This window comes from Salvelinus fontinalis, chromosome 13, assembly GCF_029448725.1.
Source record: "Salvelinus fontinalis isolate EN_2023a chromosome 13, ASM2944872v1, whole genome shotgun sequence".
In the NCBI taxonomy this organism is placed as follows: Eukaryota; Metazoa; Chordata; class Actinopteri; order Salmoniformes; family Salmonidae; genus Salvelinus; species Salvelinus fontinalis.
Window position 1 is genome coordinate 19,641,961 of NC_074677.1, and position 17,617 is coordinate 19,659,577.

General features: G+C 41.1%; 1 protein-coding gene across 2 annotated transcripts in view; it reads left to right on the plus strand.

Annotated features, from left to right (window-relative positions):
* Window positions 1-7,946: 7,946 nt before the first annotated feature.
* The window catches only part of gabra6b (gamma-aminobutyric acid type A receptor subunit alpha6b), a 28,952-nt gene continuing 19,281 nt past the window's right edge, over window positions 7,947-17,617 (plus strand). Inside the window, exons 1-7 of one of the 2 annotated variants that reach the window (XM_055941992.1) lie at window positions 7,958-8,438; window positions 8,580-8,707; window positions 9,161-9,228; window positions 10,040-10,260; window positions 10,932-11,014; window positions 11,112-11,255; window positions 11,598-11,750. In XM_055941992.1, coding sequence (XP_055797967.1) covers window positions 8,350-8,438; window positions 8,580-8,707; window positions 9,161-9,228; window positions 10,040-10,260; window positions 10,932-11,014; window positions 11,112-11,255; window positions 11,598-11,750 — 886 coding nt within the window. In that variant the 5' untranslated portion in view covers window positions 7,958-8,349. Of the gene's footprint in view, window positions 8,439-8,579; window positions 8,708-9,160; window positions 9,229-10,039; window positions 10,261-10,931; window positions 11,015-11,111; window positions 11,256-11,597; window positions 11,751-17,617 lie in introns of both variants that reach the window. The other variant, XM_055941993.1, reaches the window with a different exon arrangement.

A 17,617-nucleotide genomic window follows, 5' to 3' on the forward strand; every position in this document is an offset into this window, starting at 1 on the left:
TTTCATTACACTACAAGCATTTCATTACACTACAAGCATTTCATTGCACTACAAGCATTTCATTGCACTACAAGCATTTCATTACACTACAAGCATTTCATTACACTACAAGCATTTCATTACACTACAAGCATTTCATTACACGACAAGCATTTCATTACACTACAAGCATTTCACTACACTACAAGCATTTCATTACACTACAAGCATTTCATTACACTACAGGCATTTCACTACACTACAAGCATTTCATTACTATACAAGCATTTGACTACACTACAAGCATTGCACTACACTACAAGCATTTCATTACACTACAAGCATTTGACTACACTACAAGCATTTCATTACACTACAAGCATTTCATTACACTACAAGCATTTCACTACACTACAAGCATTTCACTACACTACAAGCATTTGACTACACTACAAGCATTTCACTACACTACAAGCATTTCATTACACTACAAGCATTTCACTACACTACAAGCATTTGACTACACTACAAGCATTTCACTACACTACAAGCATTTCATTACACTACAAGCATTTCACTACACTACAAGCATTTCACTACACTACAAGCATTTCACTACACTACAAGCATTTCATTACACTACAAGCATTTCATTACACTACAAGCATTTCATTACAGTACAAGCATTTCACTACACTACAAGCATTTCACTACACCACAAGATTTTCATTACACTACAAGCATTTCACTACACTACAAGCATTTCACTACACTACAAGCATTTCACTACACTACAAGCATTTCATTACACTACAAGCATTTCACTACACTACAAGCATTTCACTACACTACAAGCATTTCATTACACTACAAGCATTTCATTACACTACAAGCATTTCATTACAGTACAAGCATTTCACTACACTACAAGCATTTCATTACACTAAAAGCATTTCACTACACTACAAGCATTTCACTACACTACAAGCATTTCATTACACTACAAGCATTTCATTACACTACAAGCATTTCATTACACTACAAGCTTTTCACTACACTATAAGCATTTCATTACACTACAAGCATTTCATTACACGACAAGCATTTCACTACACTACAAGCATTTCATTACACTACAAGCATTTCATTACACTACAATCATTTCATTACACTACAAGCATTTCATTACACTACAAGCATTTCATTACACTACAAGCATTTGACTACACTACAAGCATTTCATTACACTACAAGCATTTCATTACACTACAAGCATTTGACTACACTACAAGCATTTCATTACACTACAAGCATTTGACTACACTACACGCATTTCACTACACTACAAGCATTTCATTACACTACAAGCATTTCATTACACTACAAGCATTTCACTACACTACAAGCATTTCATTACACTACAAGCATTTCACTACACTACAAGCATTTCACTACACTACAAGCACTTCACTACACTACAAGCATTTCATTACACGACAAGCATTTCATTACACTACAAGCATTTCACTACACTACAAGCATTTCATTACATTACAAGCATTTCACTACACTACAAGCATTTCATTACACTACAACCATTTGACTACACTACAAGCATTTCACTACACTACAAGCATTTCATTACACTACAAGCATTTCATTACACTACAGGCATTTCACTACACTACAAGCATTTGACTACACTACAAGCATTTCACTACACTACAAGCATTTCACTACACTACAAGCATTTCATTACACTACAAGCATTTCATTACACTATAAGCATTTGACTACACTACAAGCATTTCATTACACTACAAGCATTTCACTACACCACAAGCATTTCATTACACTACAAGCATTGCACTACACTAAAAGCATTTCATTACACTACAAGCATTTCATTACACTACAAGCATTTCATTACACTACAAGCATTTCACTACACTACAAGCATTTGACTACAATATAAGCATTTCACTACACTACAAGCATTTCATTACACTACAGGCATTTCACTACACTACAAGCATTTCATTACACTACAAGCATTTCATTACACTACAAGCATTTCACTACACTATAAGCATTTCATTACACTACAAGGATTTCATTACACTACAGGCATTTGACTACACTACAAACATTGCACTACACTACAAGCATTTCATTACACTACAAGCATTTCACTACACTATAAGCATTTCATTACACTACAAGCATTTCATTACACTACAAGCATTTGACTACACTACAAGCATTTCATTACACTACAAGCATTTGACTACACTACAAGCATTTCACTACACTACAAGCATTTCATTACACTACAAGCAGTTCACTACACTATAAGCATTTCACTACACTACAAGCATTTCACTACACCACAAGCATTTCATTACACTACAAGCATTTCACTACACTACAAGCATTTCACTACACTACAAGCATTTCGCCACACTCGCAATAACATCTGCTAAACACGTATATGTGACCAATAAAATTTGATTTTATTTGTTTGTCCCAATCTCTGCCCCCTCACAGAAGAGCCCTGCTAGGCTTACCTCAGAACAACCACTGCCCACCCAACTTCAGAACAACCACTGCCCCCAAACCTCAGAACAACCACTGCCCCCAAACCTCAGAACAACCACTGCCCCCAAACCTCAGAACAACCACTGCCCACCCAACCTCAGAACAACCACTGCCCCCAAACCTCAGAACAACTACTGCCCACCCAACCTCAGAACAACCACTGCCCACCCAACCTCAGAACAACCACTGCCCCCAAACCTCAGAACAACCACTGCCCACCCAACCTCAGAACAACTACTGCCCACCCAACCTCAGAACAACCACTGCCCACCCAACCTCAGAACAACCACTGCCCACCCAACCTCAGAACAACTACTGCCCCCAAACCTCAGAACAACCACTGCCCACCCAACCTCAGAACAACCACTGACCACCCAACCTCAGAACAACTACTGCCCACCCAACCTCAGAACAACTACTGCCCACCCAACCTCAGAACAACCACTGACCACCCAACCTCAGAACAACTACTGCCCACCCAACCTCAGAACAACCACTGACCACCCAACCTCAGAACAACTACTGCCCACCCAACCTCAGAACAACCACTGACCACCCAACCTCAGAACAACTACTGCCCACCCAACCTCAGAACAACCACTGACCACCCAACCTCAGAACAACCACTGCCCACCCAACCTCAGAACAACCACTGCCCACCCAACCTCAGAACAACCACTGCCCCCAAACCTCAGAACAACCACTGCCCCCAAACCTCAGAACAACCACTGCCCACCCAACCTCAGAACAACTACTGCCCCCAAACCTCAGAACAACCACTGCCCACCCAACCTCAGAACAACTACTGCCCACCCAACCTCAGAACAACCACTGCCCCCAAACCTCAGAACAACCACTGCCCACCCAACCTCAGAACAACCACTGCCCACCCAACCTCAGAACAACTACTGCCCCCAAACCTCAGAACAACCACTGCCCACCCAACCTCAGAACAACTACTGCCCACCCAACCTCAGAACAACCACTGCCCCCAAACCTCAGAACAACCACTGCCCACCCAACCTCAGAACAACCACTGCCCACCCAACCTCAGAACAACTACTGCCCACCCAACCTCAGAACAACCACTGCCCCCAAACCTCAGAACAACTACTGCCCACCCAACCTCAGAACAACCACTGCCCCCAAACCTCAGAACAACCACTGCCCACCCAACCTCAGAACAACCACTGCCCACCCAACCTCAGAACAACCACTGCCCCCAAACCTCAGAACAACCACTGACCACCCAACCTCAGAACAACCACTGCCCCCAAACCTCAGAACAACTACTGCCCACCCAACCTCAGAACAACCACTGCCCACCCAACCTCAGAACAACCACTGCCCACCCACACCACCTCTGCAGGCTCTCTGACTTTGACTCACTGAGTTTCTTTTTCTGTAAGAGCGAACCGTTACCATAGATACTGGATAATAAAGCAGAATTTCCACATCTACTGTAGGCGGTATATGATATACAACACACCGCTACAGAACTGATGAAGTTAAGTAGCCTACTACACTCAAACACGTTATACCTTTGAACTAAGAAGTCATTGATTTAAAAACGTTGATTAGAAGTAGACATTTATCTAATTGAATTAGTGAAATGATGGGATCTGGTGTATATCCAGAGTTGTTATAAATAATTAAAGAGGGGATGCAGTAAGCAGGGGATATAATTAGGATTGAAAGAGACTGACACTCAAGCACAACAACATGCCCCAGATTAGGATGGCTTTAAAAGAGGACATTCACTGGGTCACAAACTGGGTACTGTAGTTTAGAGGAGGGCCTGCTCCTTAGCCTCCGCTGTTACTAACTTTTATAACATTAAATGCATTGACTGCCATCACAGCTCTACGCAACCTTCTGTTGCTGTCCAGGGTGCTGAAATTACCACTGCTGAAGTTTTTAGACCGCCTTAATAAGGTCTGGTATGGTGATGCCGCTGTCCAGTGCTGAAGTGTACACTGCTGAAGTTTATGGGGTGAAGAAAGTTAACTTTAATTTACTGCATTTCAGTGCACAATTATGAACGATTTAATTTAAGTTAATAAATAATACATATTTGGGGGGGGGGGGGCAAAACAAAATGTGTTAAACTGAACAAAACAACATTTCAAACATTCTATTTCAACTGAACAAAACATTTCAAACATTCTATTTTCCCAGGAAATTTGGCAGCGGTCAGGGAATTATAAAACAAGTTTTCTGTGAAGCAAGAAACAGCAAGGCACTGAGAAAGCTGCTTGATTGAAGTACTTTAAAATGAAGAGTTATGCGCCAACACTCAGACGTTGTCGTAGGTTTAGTCAAGCTCAGTTCGTCATCTATAGAGATGACTCAGTTATGACACAGGTCACAAAAAGGTTCACAAAAGTTAGTTATTCTTCAAAATCTTTTGAGGAATGGAAAACCTACACCTATCCAATGTTGAATCTGTGGGATATCACACACATTGTAATATTGTATTATTTTAGTATTGTACATTATATATTGTAAATGTGTAATAATACAGTAATATTGTAATTCTGTATTGTATGATGTATTGTTGTATGATGTATACTGTTGTTGTGTTATGATGTAAACTGTTTTAATTCATTTTTGGACCCCAGAGTTGCTGCTGCCTTGGCTGCAGTTAATGGGGATTCTAATAAATACTAAATACTAAAATCCTGGTTCAAAATGGCAACAGTGCAGAAATAAACATTGATATAGGATGAGGTTACCCCTCAAGTTACCTGTGCAATATAAAGTGTAATGAGAGGTGTTTAGTCCTCAATCTTAATATAATCCATTATTATCATTAATATGTATAGAGTTCAAATCTTAAGATTCCAGTGGTCTGTTGTATCTTGACAATTAGCAATAAGGCTACACTTGTGGGCCAACAAGCCTTCAGTGGCACTATCTGTGACCATTTGACACTTTGTGACAGAAACAATGCTCCAAAGACCAGTCCCCATATCTATCTCTGCATCAGTGCTCTCTGGGACTGTCAATGGTGGGTGTAGCTAGTGCATGGAAGTCAGGCGCAGCAGAGCAGAGATGAGTGGACAAAGCACTTTACTAAGGCAATCATAATACAGAACGCAACCGCGTCACAAAACAAATGCCCAAGGAACAAGTGAGGCAGCACAAAGTACAAAACCTTTAGTACAAAGTACCGGCTGCCACAAAGCACGGGCATAAAACAAAACCCGGCGTAAACCAGCCGGAAGGGTGCCAACCTTGACAAATAAACAATACCCCACACAGACATGGAGAGAACAGAGGGCTAAATACACATAGTAATGATGATGAGATGTAAACCAGGTGTGCAGGAAAACAAGACAAAACAAATGGAAAATAAAAAGTGGATCGGCGATGGCTAGAAGACCGGTGACGTTGACCGCCAAAAGCCGGCCGAACAAGGAGAGGAACCGACTCATCATGTGTGTGTATGTGCATGCATGCGTGTTTGTGTGCCGGCAGATATACGATGGCCATGGTCCTCACTCTCTTTAATGATCTGTGGTTGAAGCCTCTGCTGTATTGACCATGGTCCTCACTCTCCTTAATGATCTGTGGTTGAAGCCTCTGCTGTATTGACCATGGTCCTCACTCTCCTTAATGATCTGTGGTTGAAAGCTCTGCTGTATTGACCATGGTCCTCACTCTCCTTAATGATCTGTGGTTGAAAGCTCTGCTGTATTGACCATGGTCCTCACTCCCCTTAATGATCTGTGGTTGAAGCCTCTCATGTATTGACCATGGTCCCCACGCTCCTTAATTAATAATGCTGTGCCCATTTCATGGTACTTAAACTTTATTGTCATGGATGTTGATTATGGGCCTGTGTCATTTCAATGGTGGCATTACATAGCATGACAAGCAGATTCACACCAATGAAATCTGAAATAAGCTCCCTTCCTAAGAGGCACCTTGGCTCAGAGAATGGCTTCCATTAATGCTAAGTGAATCATATTATGCAGTAATGTTTAATATAATGTTGATTCAACCGCGGCCCTTGCTTATGTTACTATCACTATGGCCTCTACCACTATCAGTGCTGCTTCTAGTATTATCAGGGCCAGGAGATTTAGCTGACCATGTGACCCATGTCATATATTTAGAGAATTAGGCTTATTTTTGGAATTGTGAATATTGCTTTGATTCTAGACATTCAGTTACATAGCATTGTTTAAATGTTACCCATGTAATGTTAATGGGGAGTTAACATGGCTGCCATAGAAAGTTGTAGTGTCATGTAAATGCATCATAATGAGGAAAACACATTGACCCAACTCTCTACATACAGGACTCAGGCCCTAGCTCTTACTATGATTAGTGTGCTGCTGTAAGTGACTGGGGTCAAACTCAGATTGCCTGCACCCCCAACACTGTGTTAGCCCGCAGAACTAAAACCAAGGCATTAGCTAAGGGAGCTAATATAAGTCTCCAGGCCTCTTACTATAAATAAAACAACTATATCATTGTCATACATACAAACACATATCTTATCATGCCTATTCTCTTGACTGCCGCGGTTTAACACATTTCCCCAACGTCCACATAGACACAGCATTACACACTGCACCACGTCTTGAAGGAGGTGGGTGTACGCCGTTCAAAGTGCATCAACAACATTATATAAGTTACATATTGAGTACAATGAGACCAGGATAGTGGGATTTCATTGCATAACTCATGTATATCTCTTGATAGGCTTTTAAAGAAAACATGCTTTAGATAAATTATACATATGTGGAAAGTCATACCCTTAATGGATAAGTCAAGTTTAACAATAAAATATAGTGTGCCATGTTCTGTACAGATTAACAACATAGAAGATAAGATCAATCAAACGCTTTAACCAAATATCAGAGTAGATCTTGTGGCAGAGAAGTTACCTGAACTAAACAGCATATAATATTTAACTGCACAAATCACTTTGCTCTCACATTTCCCTTTGTGCTGTATTAAATAGTGCTTTATTTCTCATTTAGAATGAGACTTACAGTTACTGTACTCATCAGAAAATATCTGTCCATACAACTGTGATTATATCTTAGTGGTATAACACAAGCAATACTTTTGTGGTAAAAGTCACATTTGTGCCAAATCGAGAATGAACGGACTTTTACAATGTCACTCCGGGTCAGTGAAAGCTTGGAACAAGCCAGCAAACCCCCTCCCACTTCTGCCTTGCCAACACCACCACCACCAACAGCACAATCACATACACCATCCAAGGTGTATCTGTTTTATCTATTTTCTATTTGTTAACCCACATGCTGATGTGCAGGAGATGTGAAGGACAGCACGTGTAAACAGACTGTCTGTCACAGGTAATGGAAACAGCTAAGTTGGACATGACCAAGAACAACATGCAATAATGGAGTGATGCTGTTATCTCCTCAACTTTATTAGGAATTATGATCTGTAAAATGCTCTCCACCCCAGAAATTGAAACCATCTCTGGTGCACTCTTCCAGGAGGATAGTTGAGCCTTTTCCAAATCTCCAAACGGGTCCAAACTAATTCCCTGCCAAAACTATCAGTGGATTTCTTCGTTCTTATCTCCCATAATGCCTTATTCGATTATTGTCAATGTCCTCCGTGCCTGCTCTTCTTCAGTCTCTTAAAACTCTTTAGTTTTTCAACTGAGCGAGTCAGATGAGGCGCAGCCGCACTGGGGAAGTCGAGCAGGTCTGGCGCAAAAGCCTTCTCGTTTTCAGACTAAGCCGTGTGATCAGCGTTTTGTATGATTTTAAATGATGGAATATGGAAATTATAACAGTTGACCACGGCTTTGTGGCTGTGGAGTGTTTACGAGGCATGGCTTTCGTTTTCAATTGTTTTTTTCTGTCCTGGTGAGTACAAGTGAACTAATTTCCCCCCGACTTTACGAGTGCTAGAATGTTGATAAATGTACACTATGCAACTTTGATGCAGTAACAAGTTGTATTGAGTAGAATAAGCCACCAGATAATGAATATGCACTTTGTCTACAGTGTGAGCAATGTTTGGGGAAATCATGTGAAATCAACGCAAACTGAGAATATCTATTTGGATAACATCACGCGTGTATTGGATGGATTACTAGATGGATATGACAACAGACTGCGACCTGGATTTGGAGGTACAGTAATACATATTTAATACTTCTAACAGGTTGTTTGATAGTGTGTGAAATTCAAGTCTACTCACGTAGTTAATCAAGTTTTCCTTTACACAGTAGTGAGGCGCCTATGTTCCAGATAGAGCATAATTCTTGGTCACTGTCCCATCGTTGGAAGCTGCGTTTAGTGTCATTAATATAACTGTCGAATTTGTGACATCGAGGGTCCAGGCAATTAATATAACAGGATTTCTTTCTCACACATTGCTAAATTCCAATCCTACTAATGGATGTTATTGTGCTGACTTGTAATAGCCAACAACTACAGGTCAAGTAACTGTAAACTAGAAAAGTGATATAATTAACAATAACATCGTTTTTATCCTGTCAATATCTCACAAGCTTCCATTTTTTTTAATAGTGAAGAGTTGTGTTTATTTATGTCTTATGTCAAAACAACATTTATCTTTGTAGGTCCAGTTACTGAGGTCAAAACAGACATCTTTGTCACAAGCTTTGGTCCAGTGTCAGATGTTGAGATGGTATGTGGCCTCATTACTACTTTATCCAGTCCACTTATATAACTCAAAACTCCAGACTGTTGGCATTTATTTATAATTCAATAACACATACTTGTGTTAGTGCAGACAGGACAGTATAATTGCTTGGTGCTCCCAGTCCTAGCATGTCCGTCCACAGCCTCAAGTCATATTCCTACCAGCCTTCATTATTCTGGGCAGGATGTCATTAGTGCAGCTTAGGGATTTTAATCTGGTTGACAATCCCTGTCAGTGAGGGTCCCGAGCCGGCTGAGCGTTTGATTTCCATTACACACTATATTATATTTCACAGCATCTAAAACCCACTTCTGGTACCATGTGATCCACTAGTAGCCATCCCATAGGCAGTATAGATAAGACCAGAGCTGTAAAGACGGCCATTTGAGTTAAAAGTATTCCTGGATTGAAAAAGCCATTATCCATTGAGTTTTATTTCATTATATATGGCAGCTAAAAGCTGGATTGCATACACATCAAGAAATTCAAGAAAACAAAGTAAATCAATACTGTTGGGTTCAAATGTGGATAATTCTTGGAACCTGTAATGAAATACAGTCAGTTTGTCTTAATGGAGAAGTTGAGAAATATGGACCTACACAGTACTTCAACAGATCAAAAACAACATGTAGGGAAGACTAAACTATTTCATATCATAATCCTACTTATTATTGATATTTCATTCACGTAAATGAGGTCACTGACGTACTGTAGGCTATGTACTGTACTGTACAGCAATGTCATCGTTAGCATATGAATTGATTGCTGATTTGATTTCCAAACTGCGATGTTGTAGGAGTACACTATGGATGTATTTTTCCGTCAAACGTGGATTGATGAGAGGTTGAAATTCGACGGCCCCATCGAGATTCTGCGTCTCAACAACCTCATGGTCAGCAAGATTTGGACACCAGACACATTCTTCCGGAATGGCAAGAGGTCCATCTCTCACAACATGACCACTCCCAACAAGCTGTTCCGCATCATGCAGAACGGAACTATCCTCTACACCATGAGGTACTACTGAGTCACAGCCATCCAGGTCCAAAACAGACCTGTGTAGGACAGTAGTCTGTGTTCTACTGGACATCTATCTGAGTATCATACAAACACAGTCATGGCTATGGTTTAGCGCCCGGCATTCTCCAACCAAGTTCCTGGAGAGCTACCGTCCTGTAGGTTTTCGCTCTAAACCTAATCTAGTGCACCTGATTATAATAATTAGCTGGTTGTTAAACTGAATCAGGTTAGTTACAACTGGTGTTAAAGCGAAACATACAGGACGGTAGCTCTCCAGGAACAGGGTTGGAGAGCCCTGGTTAAGTTATTTGTGCGATACAACTTACCCAGGCGTCAACTTAACCAGGCATTACTCTATCAGTATTGCTTTGTTTTCAAAAGACGGTATGGCCTGGTACGTGATCAGTTGTAGATGATCACAGGTGACCATTACTACTGGGGCGGCAGGGTAGCCTAGTGGTTAGAGCGTTGGGCTTGTAACTGAAAGGTTGCAAGTTCAAATCCCTGAGCTGACAAGGTACAAATCTATTGTTCTGCCCCTGAATAAGGCAGTGTTCCTAGGCTGTCATTGAAAATAATAATTGGTTCTTAACTGACTTGCCTAGTTAAATCTAATAAAACATAAGGTGTGTAAAGAGTGAAAAATGATCTTTGCCATTCCATTTCAGATTGACTATAAATGCAGAGTGTCCCATGAGACTGATGAACTTCCCCATGGACGGCCATGCCTGTCCTCTCAAGTTTGGTAGCTGTAAGTTGTCTTTCATTGACCTCAGTCAGACAGATGGTTCCACCAGGCTATCTGGTGATTACAGAATGACTACATTATCTTTATTTTTGCTGTCCAGATGCCTACCCCATGAGTGAAATTGTGTACACATGGAAAAAAGGACCACTGTTCTCTGTGGAAGTACCAGAAGAGTCCTCCAGCTTGCTACAGTACGATCTAATAGGACAGACAGTGTCCAGTGAGAGGTTAAAATCCAACACTGGTAAGAAAAGATTAATTCACTTAACGCTTTAGTAATGCTTAAAGAAATAAGCATACCGTATGCATATGGCTTTGAATGAAGATTTCAATTCAGTCATTTTTTTTTTTCTAAATGAAATTTTCATTTGAATCTATGCTTGTTTGGTACACATTCAAACTGCAGCATTTGACATGTGCTAGAGTATGCATGTACTGCATGTATGAGGTCTCCCTGAGAAGTTCACTGTCTCATCTGTTTTCTGTAGCACAAATCAGTTTTGTGCTCTGTGAAATGCTGATTTGCCAACGTGTCTGTTCGAAACTCTCTGTGCCCACAGACAGTATTCCATTTGTTTTCTGACAGGTGAATATGTAGTCATGACTGTTCACTTCCACCTACAAAGGAAGATGGGCTTCTTCTTGATTCAGACATACATCCCCTGTATCATGACCGTGATCCTGGCTCAGGTCTCTTTTTGGATCAATAAGGAATCGGTTCCTGCACGAACTGTGTTCGGTAGGCCTCCTCCTGATCTCCACCATCACTCCATTGTCTTGTCCACCATGCTTACGTTACAAAGTAGCCCCTACAAATCCCAATATAAGTTGGAGTTCCCTTACAGTGATATTTACATTTACATTGTACATTTTAGTCATCTAGCTAGGTTGGATAACCACATAGCACTTTCATAGTAAGTTCATTGTTCCTCAATAGAGTATCTATCAGCGGGGGGGGGGGGGGGGGGGGGGGGGGGGGGGCACGTGCAAGTGTTAGTTCACAAACAACTGTTTTTTTTCAACAATAGAACCTCGTTAAAATAACATGATCTATTCTGTATCCTTTTATGTACATTTGGTGAAGATGTTGTACTTCAGTATTTGAATGTGTTTACTTGGCAGGACATGGTAATGGTTTGCATTATGTAGAGTGGTACTAGAGAACATAGGTAGCAAAGTCACATGGTATCTCTTGTCTTCTACCTCTTATCTCTATTCCCTCCCAATTGGATCTGAATTAATACTAAAAACTCCTTTTCTGAAATCGGTCAAACCGGGCAGAGAGCGGGGGGATGTTGTTTACTTGAACTTGTTCTGAGGAGTTGCAGGTTCCGGTTGTTCCCATTACATCATGCTACACTTGCTTCAGCCTCTAGCCTCAGGAGCAGAGCGCTCTTAAGTTTCATTTGCCATCCTTTTGATTTTCAATTTAAATTTCCTCAGCTACATTTTTGTGTGCAGTAGTAGCGGCTGCTGGCCTTTGTAGATTATGGCTCTGTTTGGAAGCTTGTCAGCATTTTGACAAGCCCACACTGAGGAAAAAGATACCAATCATTAGTACGCGTTCAAGTTGGGCCCAATGTGAGATGCACATATGCAGAAAGTCATTAACCTCCCACATCCTGCTGCTTTCATTTGGCATGGTAGCGGGAATAAAACGCTGTGGAGATATTGGAGTGTTTTTAGTGTGAGCATGGTGTGTCCTTTATGAGACTGTTGCATTCAACATATTGGATAGAGAGCTATGTCGAAGCACTCCATCAGGGTTAAAGCACATTAGGCATTGTTGTTGTGTGCAGCTTCGCAGGCTGGCTTTCTAAGAGCTGAAAGTCTCCAGAGCTGAAGTCTCACAGACTTAATTGAGTGGGCCTAATTTGTACCTTGCTTTTTGCCTTTAAAAGCACACGGATGCCTCAAGCTCTTAATTTCTTTCTCCTGTCTTTCTCCTTCATTTCCTCCTCCTCATCCTCCTCCCTCTCTCTCTCTCTTTCTCTCGCCTCCTCTGCTTTTTTTCCTGACACGATTTCTCCCATACCCTTCTTTCCCAGTGTGTGATCATTTAGTGCTTGAGTTTGACAATTGTTGGCAATTGTGGGGGTTTTATGGAGAGTTGGTACTGTATCTAGCTTTATGGAGAGTTCAATCAATCAATCAATCAAGTTTATTTTATATAGCCCTTCGTACATCAGCTAATATCTCGAAGTGCTGTACAGAAACCCAGCCTAAAACCCCAAACAGCAAGCAATGCAGGTGTAGAAGCACGGTGGCTAGGAAAAACTCCCTAGAAAGGCCAAAACCTAGGAAGAAACCTAGAGAGGAACCAGGCTATGAGGGGTGGCCAGTCCTCTTCTGGCTGTGCCGGGTGGAGATTATAACAGAACATGGCCAAGATGTTCAAAATGTTCATAAATGACAAGCATGGTCAAATAATAATCAGGAATAAATGTCAGTTGGCTTTTCATAGCCGATAATTAAGAGTTGAAAACAGCAGGTCTGGGACAGGTAGGGGTTCCATAACCGCAGGCAGAACAGTTGAAACTGGGACAGCAGCAAGGCCAGGTGGACTGGGGACAGCAAGGAGTCATCATGCCCGGTAGTCCTGATGTATGGTCCTAGGGCTCAGTTCCTCCGAGAGAGAGAAAGAAAGAGAGAAGGAGAGAATTATAGAGAGCCAAGATGTTCAAAATGTTCATAAATGACAAGCATGGTCAGATAATAATCAGGAATAAATGTCAGTTGGCTTTTCATAGCCGATCATTATTAAGAGTTGAAAACAGCAGGTCTGGGACAGGTAGGGGTTCCATAACTGCAGGCAGAACAGTGAGTTGGTACTGTAGCTAGCATTATGGAGAGTTGGGACTGTACCTAGCTTTATGGAGAGTTGGAACTGTATCTAGCTTTATGGAGATTTGGGACTGTATCTAGCTTTATGGAGAGTTGGGACTGTACCTAGCTTTATGGAGATTTGGGACTGTATCTAGCTTTATGGAGATTTGGGACTGTATCTAGCTTTATGGAGAGTTGGGACTGTACCTAGCTTTATGGAGAGTTGGGACTGTATCTAGCTTTATGTAGATTTGGGACTGTATCTAGCTTTATGGAGAGTTGGGACTGTACCTAGCTTTATGGAGAGTTGGGACTGTATCTAGCTTTATGGAGAGTTGGGACTGTATCTAGCTTTATGGAGATTTGGGACTGTATCTAGCTTTATGGAGATTTGGGACTGTATCTAGCTTTATGGAGAGTTGGGACTGTACCTAGCTTTATGGAGAGTTGGGACTGTATCTAGCTTTATTGAGAGTTGGGACTGTATCTAGCTTTATTGAGAGTTGGGACTGTATCTAGCTTTATGGAGATTTGGGACTGTATCTAGCTTTATGGAGAGTTGGGACTGTACCTAGCTTTATGGAGAGTTGGGACTGTATCTAGCTTTATGGAGAGTTGGGACTTTAGCTAGCTTTATGGAGATTTGGGACTGTATCTAGCTTTATGGAGAGTTGGGACTGTACCCAGCTTTATGGAGAGTTGGTACTGTACCTAGCTTTATGGAGAGTTGGTACTGTATCTAGCTTTATGGAGAGTTGGTACTGTACCTAGCTTTATGGAGAGTTGGGACTGTACCTAGCTTTATGGAGAGTTGGGACTGTATCTAGCTTTATGGAGAGTTGGGACTGTATCTAGCTTTATGGAGAGTTGGGACTGTACCTAGCTTTATGGAGAGTTGGGACTGTATCTAGCTTTATGGAGAGTTGGGACTGTATCTAGCTTTATGGAGAGTTGGGACTGTATCTAGCTTTATGGAGAGTTGGTACTGTACCTAGCTTTATGGAGAGTTGGGACTGTATCTAGCTTTATGGAGAGTTGGGACTGTACCTAGCTTTATGGAGAGTTGGGACTGTATCTAGCTTTATGGAGAGTTGGGACTGTAGCTATCTTTATGGAGAGTTGGGACTGTATCTAGCTTTATGGAGAGTTGGTACTGTAGCTAGCTTTATGGAGAGTTGGTACTGTAGCTAGCTTTATGGAGAGTTGGGACTGTATCTAGCTTTATGAGGAGTTGGTAACTGTCTTTCAGAGCTGAAGCAGCACTTAAATGCATTGAAACATTATTACATCTACTTAAATGATCTACATGTTCCCCTGTGCAAATGAACTGTGTAAATATCGAATTGACAAGAGCATAGCATGCCATTGGTCAATGACCCTTTTCTTTCCAACTGTTTAAGCTTGATGAAAACGATCTCAGTGAAATTAATTCTGTACCTTGTTAATGGACCATAATAGAGCATGTCCCTTTTGTAAATTAATCATGTCTTGTAAGGGTCTTTAGTGTGAGCCCAGAGATTAAAACGAACTTTGAATACATGTGAGAGATGTATTACCGTGGTTGTATGTAACACACCTTGTATCCATGGGTCTGTTTGCATTTTGAATCTCCACAATGTTATTCATTGCTTAGAAAACTGTTGTCACACTGACTGTAAGAGATTCAGGCTCAACTACATTGCCTGTTGTTGCTGTTGTTGTTATTGTTGTTATTGTTGTTGTTATGCAGCCAATCAATTTCTGTAGTAGCCCTGCCTCAGATGAACCTGACCATAGTATTACTTAACACTCTCAATCAATGGCAATTCATTTGTACTCCCTCGAAACTTAACTTGCAGTGATCCACTTGAAATAAGCATCTCCATTCTGGAAAAGGTTGTACAGATTGAGGTTCGCTATCGATTTATAGAAATATACTGTACAGGTGCAGTAGTTTATGAAAACTTTTGCTAGTCTAATAATATTTGCAGTCTCTTCCCTGTGTTATGATGAGATGGTCGTGGAATTGTGAAATCTTGTAAATCTGGAGATTCCTGTCTGTGAAGTCACTTGGCAGTCCAATGAGCCTTATACCAGTAGAAAGTATTTCAGAAATGTACATTATATCAGCTGTATAGCACACTAAATTGCTTCATATAATCAGTGAACAGGACAGCTTTTCTACATACTCTCTTCATTATCCAGGATTGCGACTTCTATTGCTCTATTTCCCTGTAAACTTGTTCCGTGTAAGCCTTTGTCAATTTCATCTGTGTCCCTCCTCATCATCATCATTACTGGCCGCTCCTGTTCATTCCAGGCCTGCTCGCGGCCCAGCCGTTATTGTCTCCCTGAGAGGAAACTACACTACCCGGGCAACTCATTCCAACCCATATCCCATTGACCACCATGTGTCTAACTCTAACCCATGCAAGTTGTGCTGCTCTGAAACCATCATCATCATCACTAAAAACAGGCCATCCCATGACCAGTAAACACGGTGGATGGTATGACAAACTTCCTCTCCTCCTCTAACCTTACTTGGCTTTTAAGGAAGTCAGAAATTCAAATGGATTTGTGTCCAAGATGTAACAGGAACAGTAAAAGTTGACCCAAAAGAAAAGTTGACCTCATTTAGATGGATAACTAGCAAATAATCTATTGATCTTGAGAGTCAGCAACCAAAAACTTGGCTCAGCTAAAGCTTAGTATTAGCATAGTTGCATGCACAAATCCAGACAAATGCTAGGATGTTTCCAAATAGCATGCCTAAGTGACCTGACTTTTAGTTGTTTTAGGAAAGCTTGTTAGGAACATACTTCATTACCACAGGCCCTTCAGATGTTGGATCTTAATTTGCTCACGCTGTTAAAAGATAACTTTTCTGCAATGCAGGAAATGTAACATTTGTCATGTATTTGAGGTTTAAAAAGGCTTCTGAAGTTGGATTAGAAATCTCTGACTTGATTTTCCCTCACGAAAAATGTGTCAATCCCAATAAAAATGTCCATTTAATTATAATCCACATAATAATTCACATTTCCTGTTGTGGCAGGATTATTTTCCTGCTGTAGCAACCTGGCTCAAATTAAGGTCCTACATCTGTACCGCTCTTGTGTTTGCACGCAATGATGCTAAGGCTAAACTGTGAGAGAGTAAAATAAGCCTTTTGGTTGCTGCCTCTCAGGATCAATAGATTATTTTGGGTGTACACTGTGCTACTTCCATTACACTGTATGATTCACTGTTGATAAAGTGAATACACTTCAAATATGGGTGAACTATTGATTTGGACTTTTTAACATTTCACTGGCCATTTCACTGGCCATTTCACTGGCCATCAACTTGGTATTTAAACAATGGTGACCCTCCATCCAAAGGTGGGGGCAGAAGGTATCCTAGCGGTTAGAGAGGCAAGCCAGTAACCAGAGGGTTGCCAGTTCAAATCCCGGGTCTGACAGAAAACATCTGTCAAGAAATGAGCTGGCAACAGGAGGGTTGCTGGTATAGAATTCTAGATGCCATTTCCTGCTGTCGTGCCCTTGAGCAAGGTACTTAACCGTCCTCAACAACTGTTCCACAGTAGTCACATTTCGGTTGGACCTGGTGTACAAATAAAGTGATCTTAAAAGGACAGTGAGTGATACAAAGTGCTTAGCATTGAACTTGGACACAAATTAATTTCTGAATGGAAGAGCAAGTTTATTGGTTGAGTAGTGCATGTGTAGACGTGTGAACTTGTTGCCGAAGGCTAGAGATTAAACATCATGCCCACAAATTCACCTTCTGGCGAAGTATGGC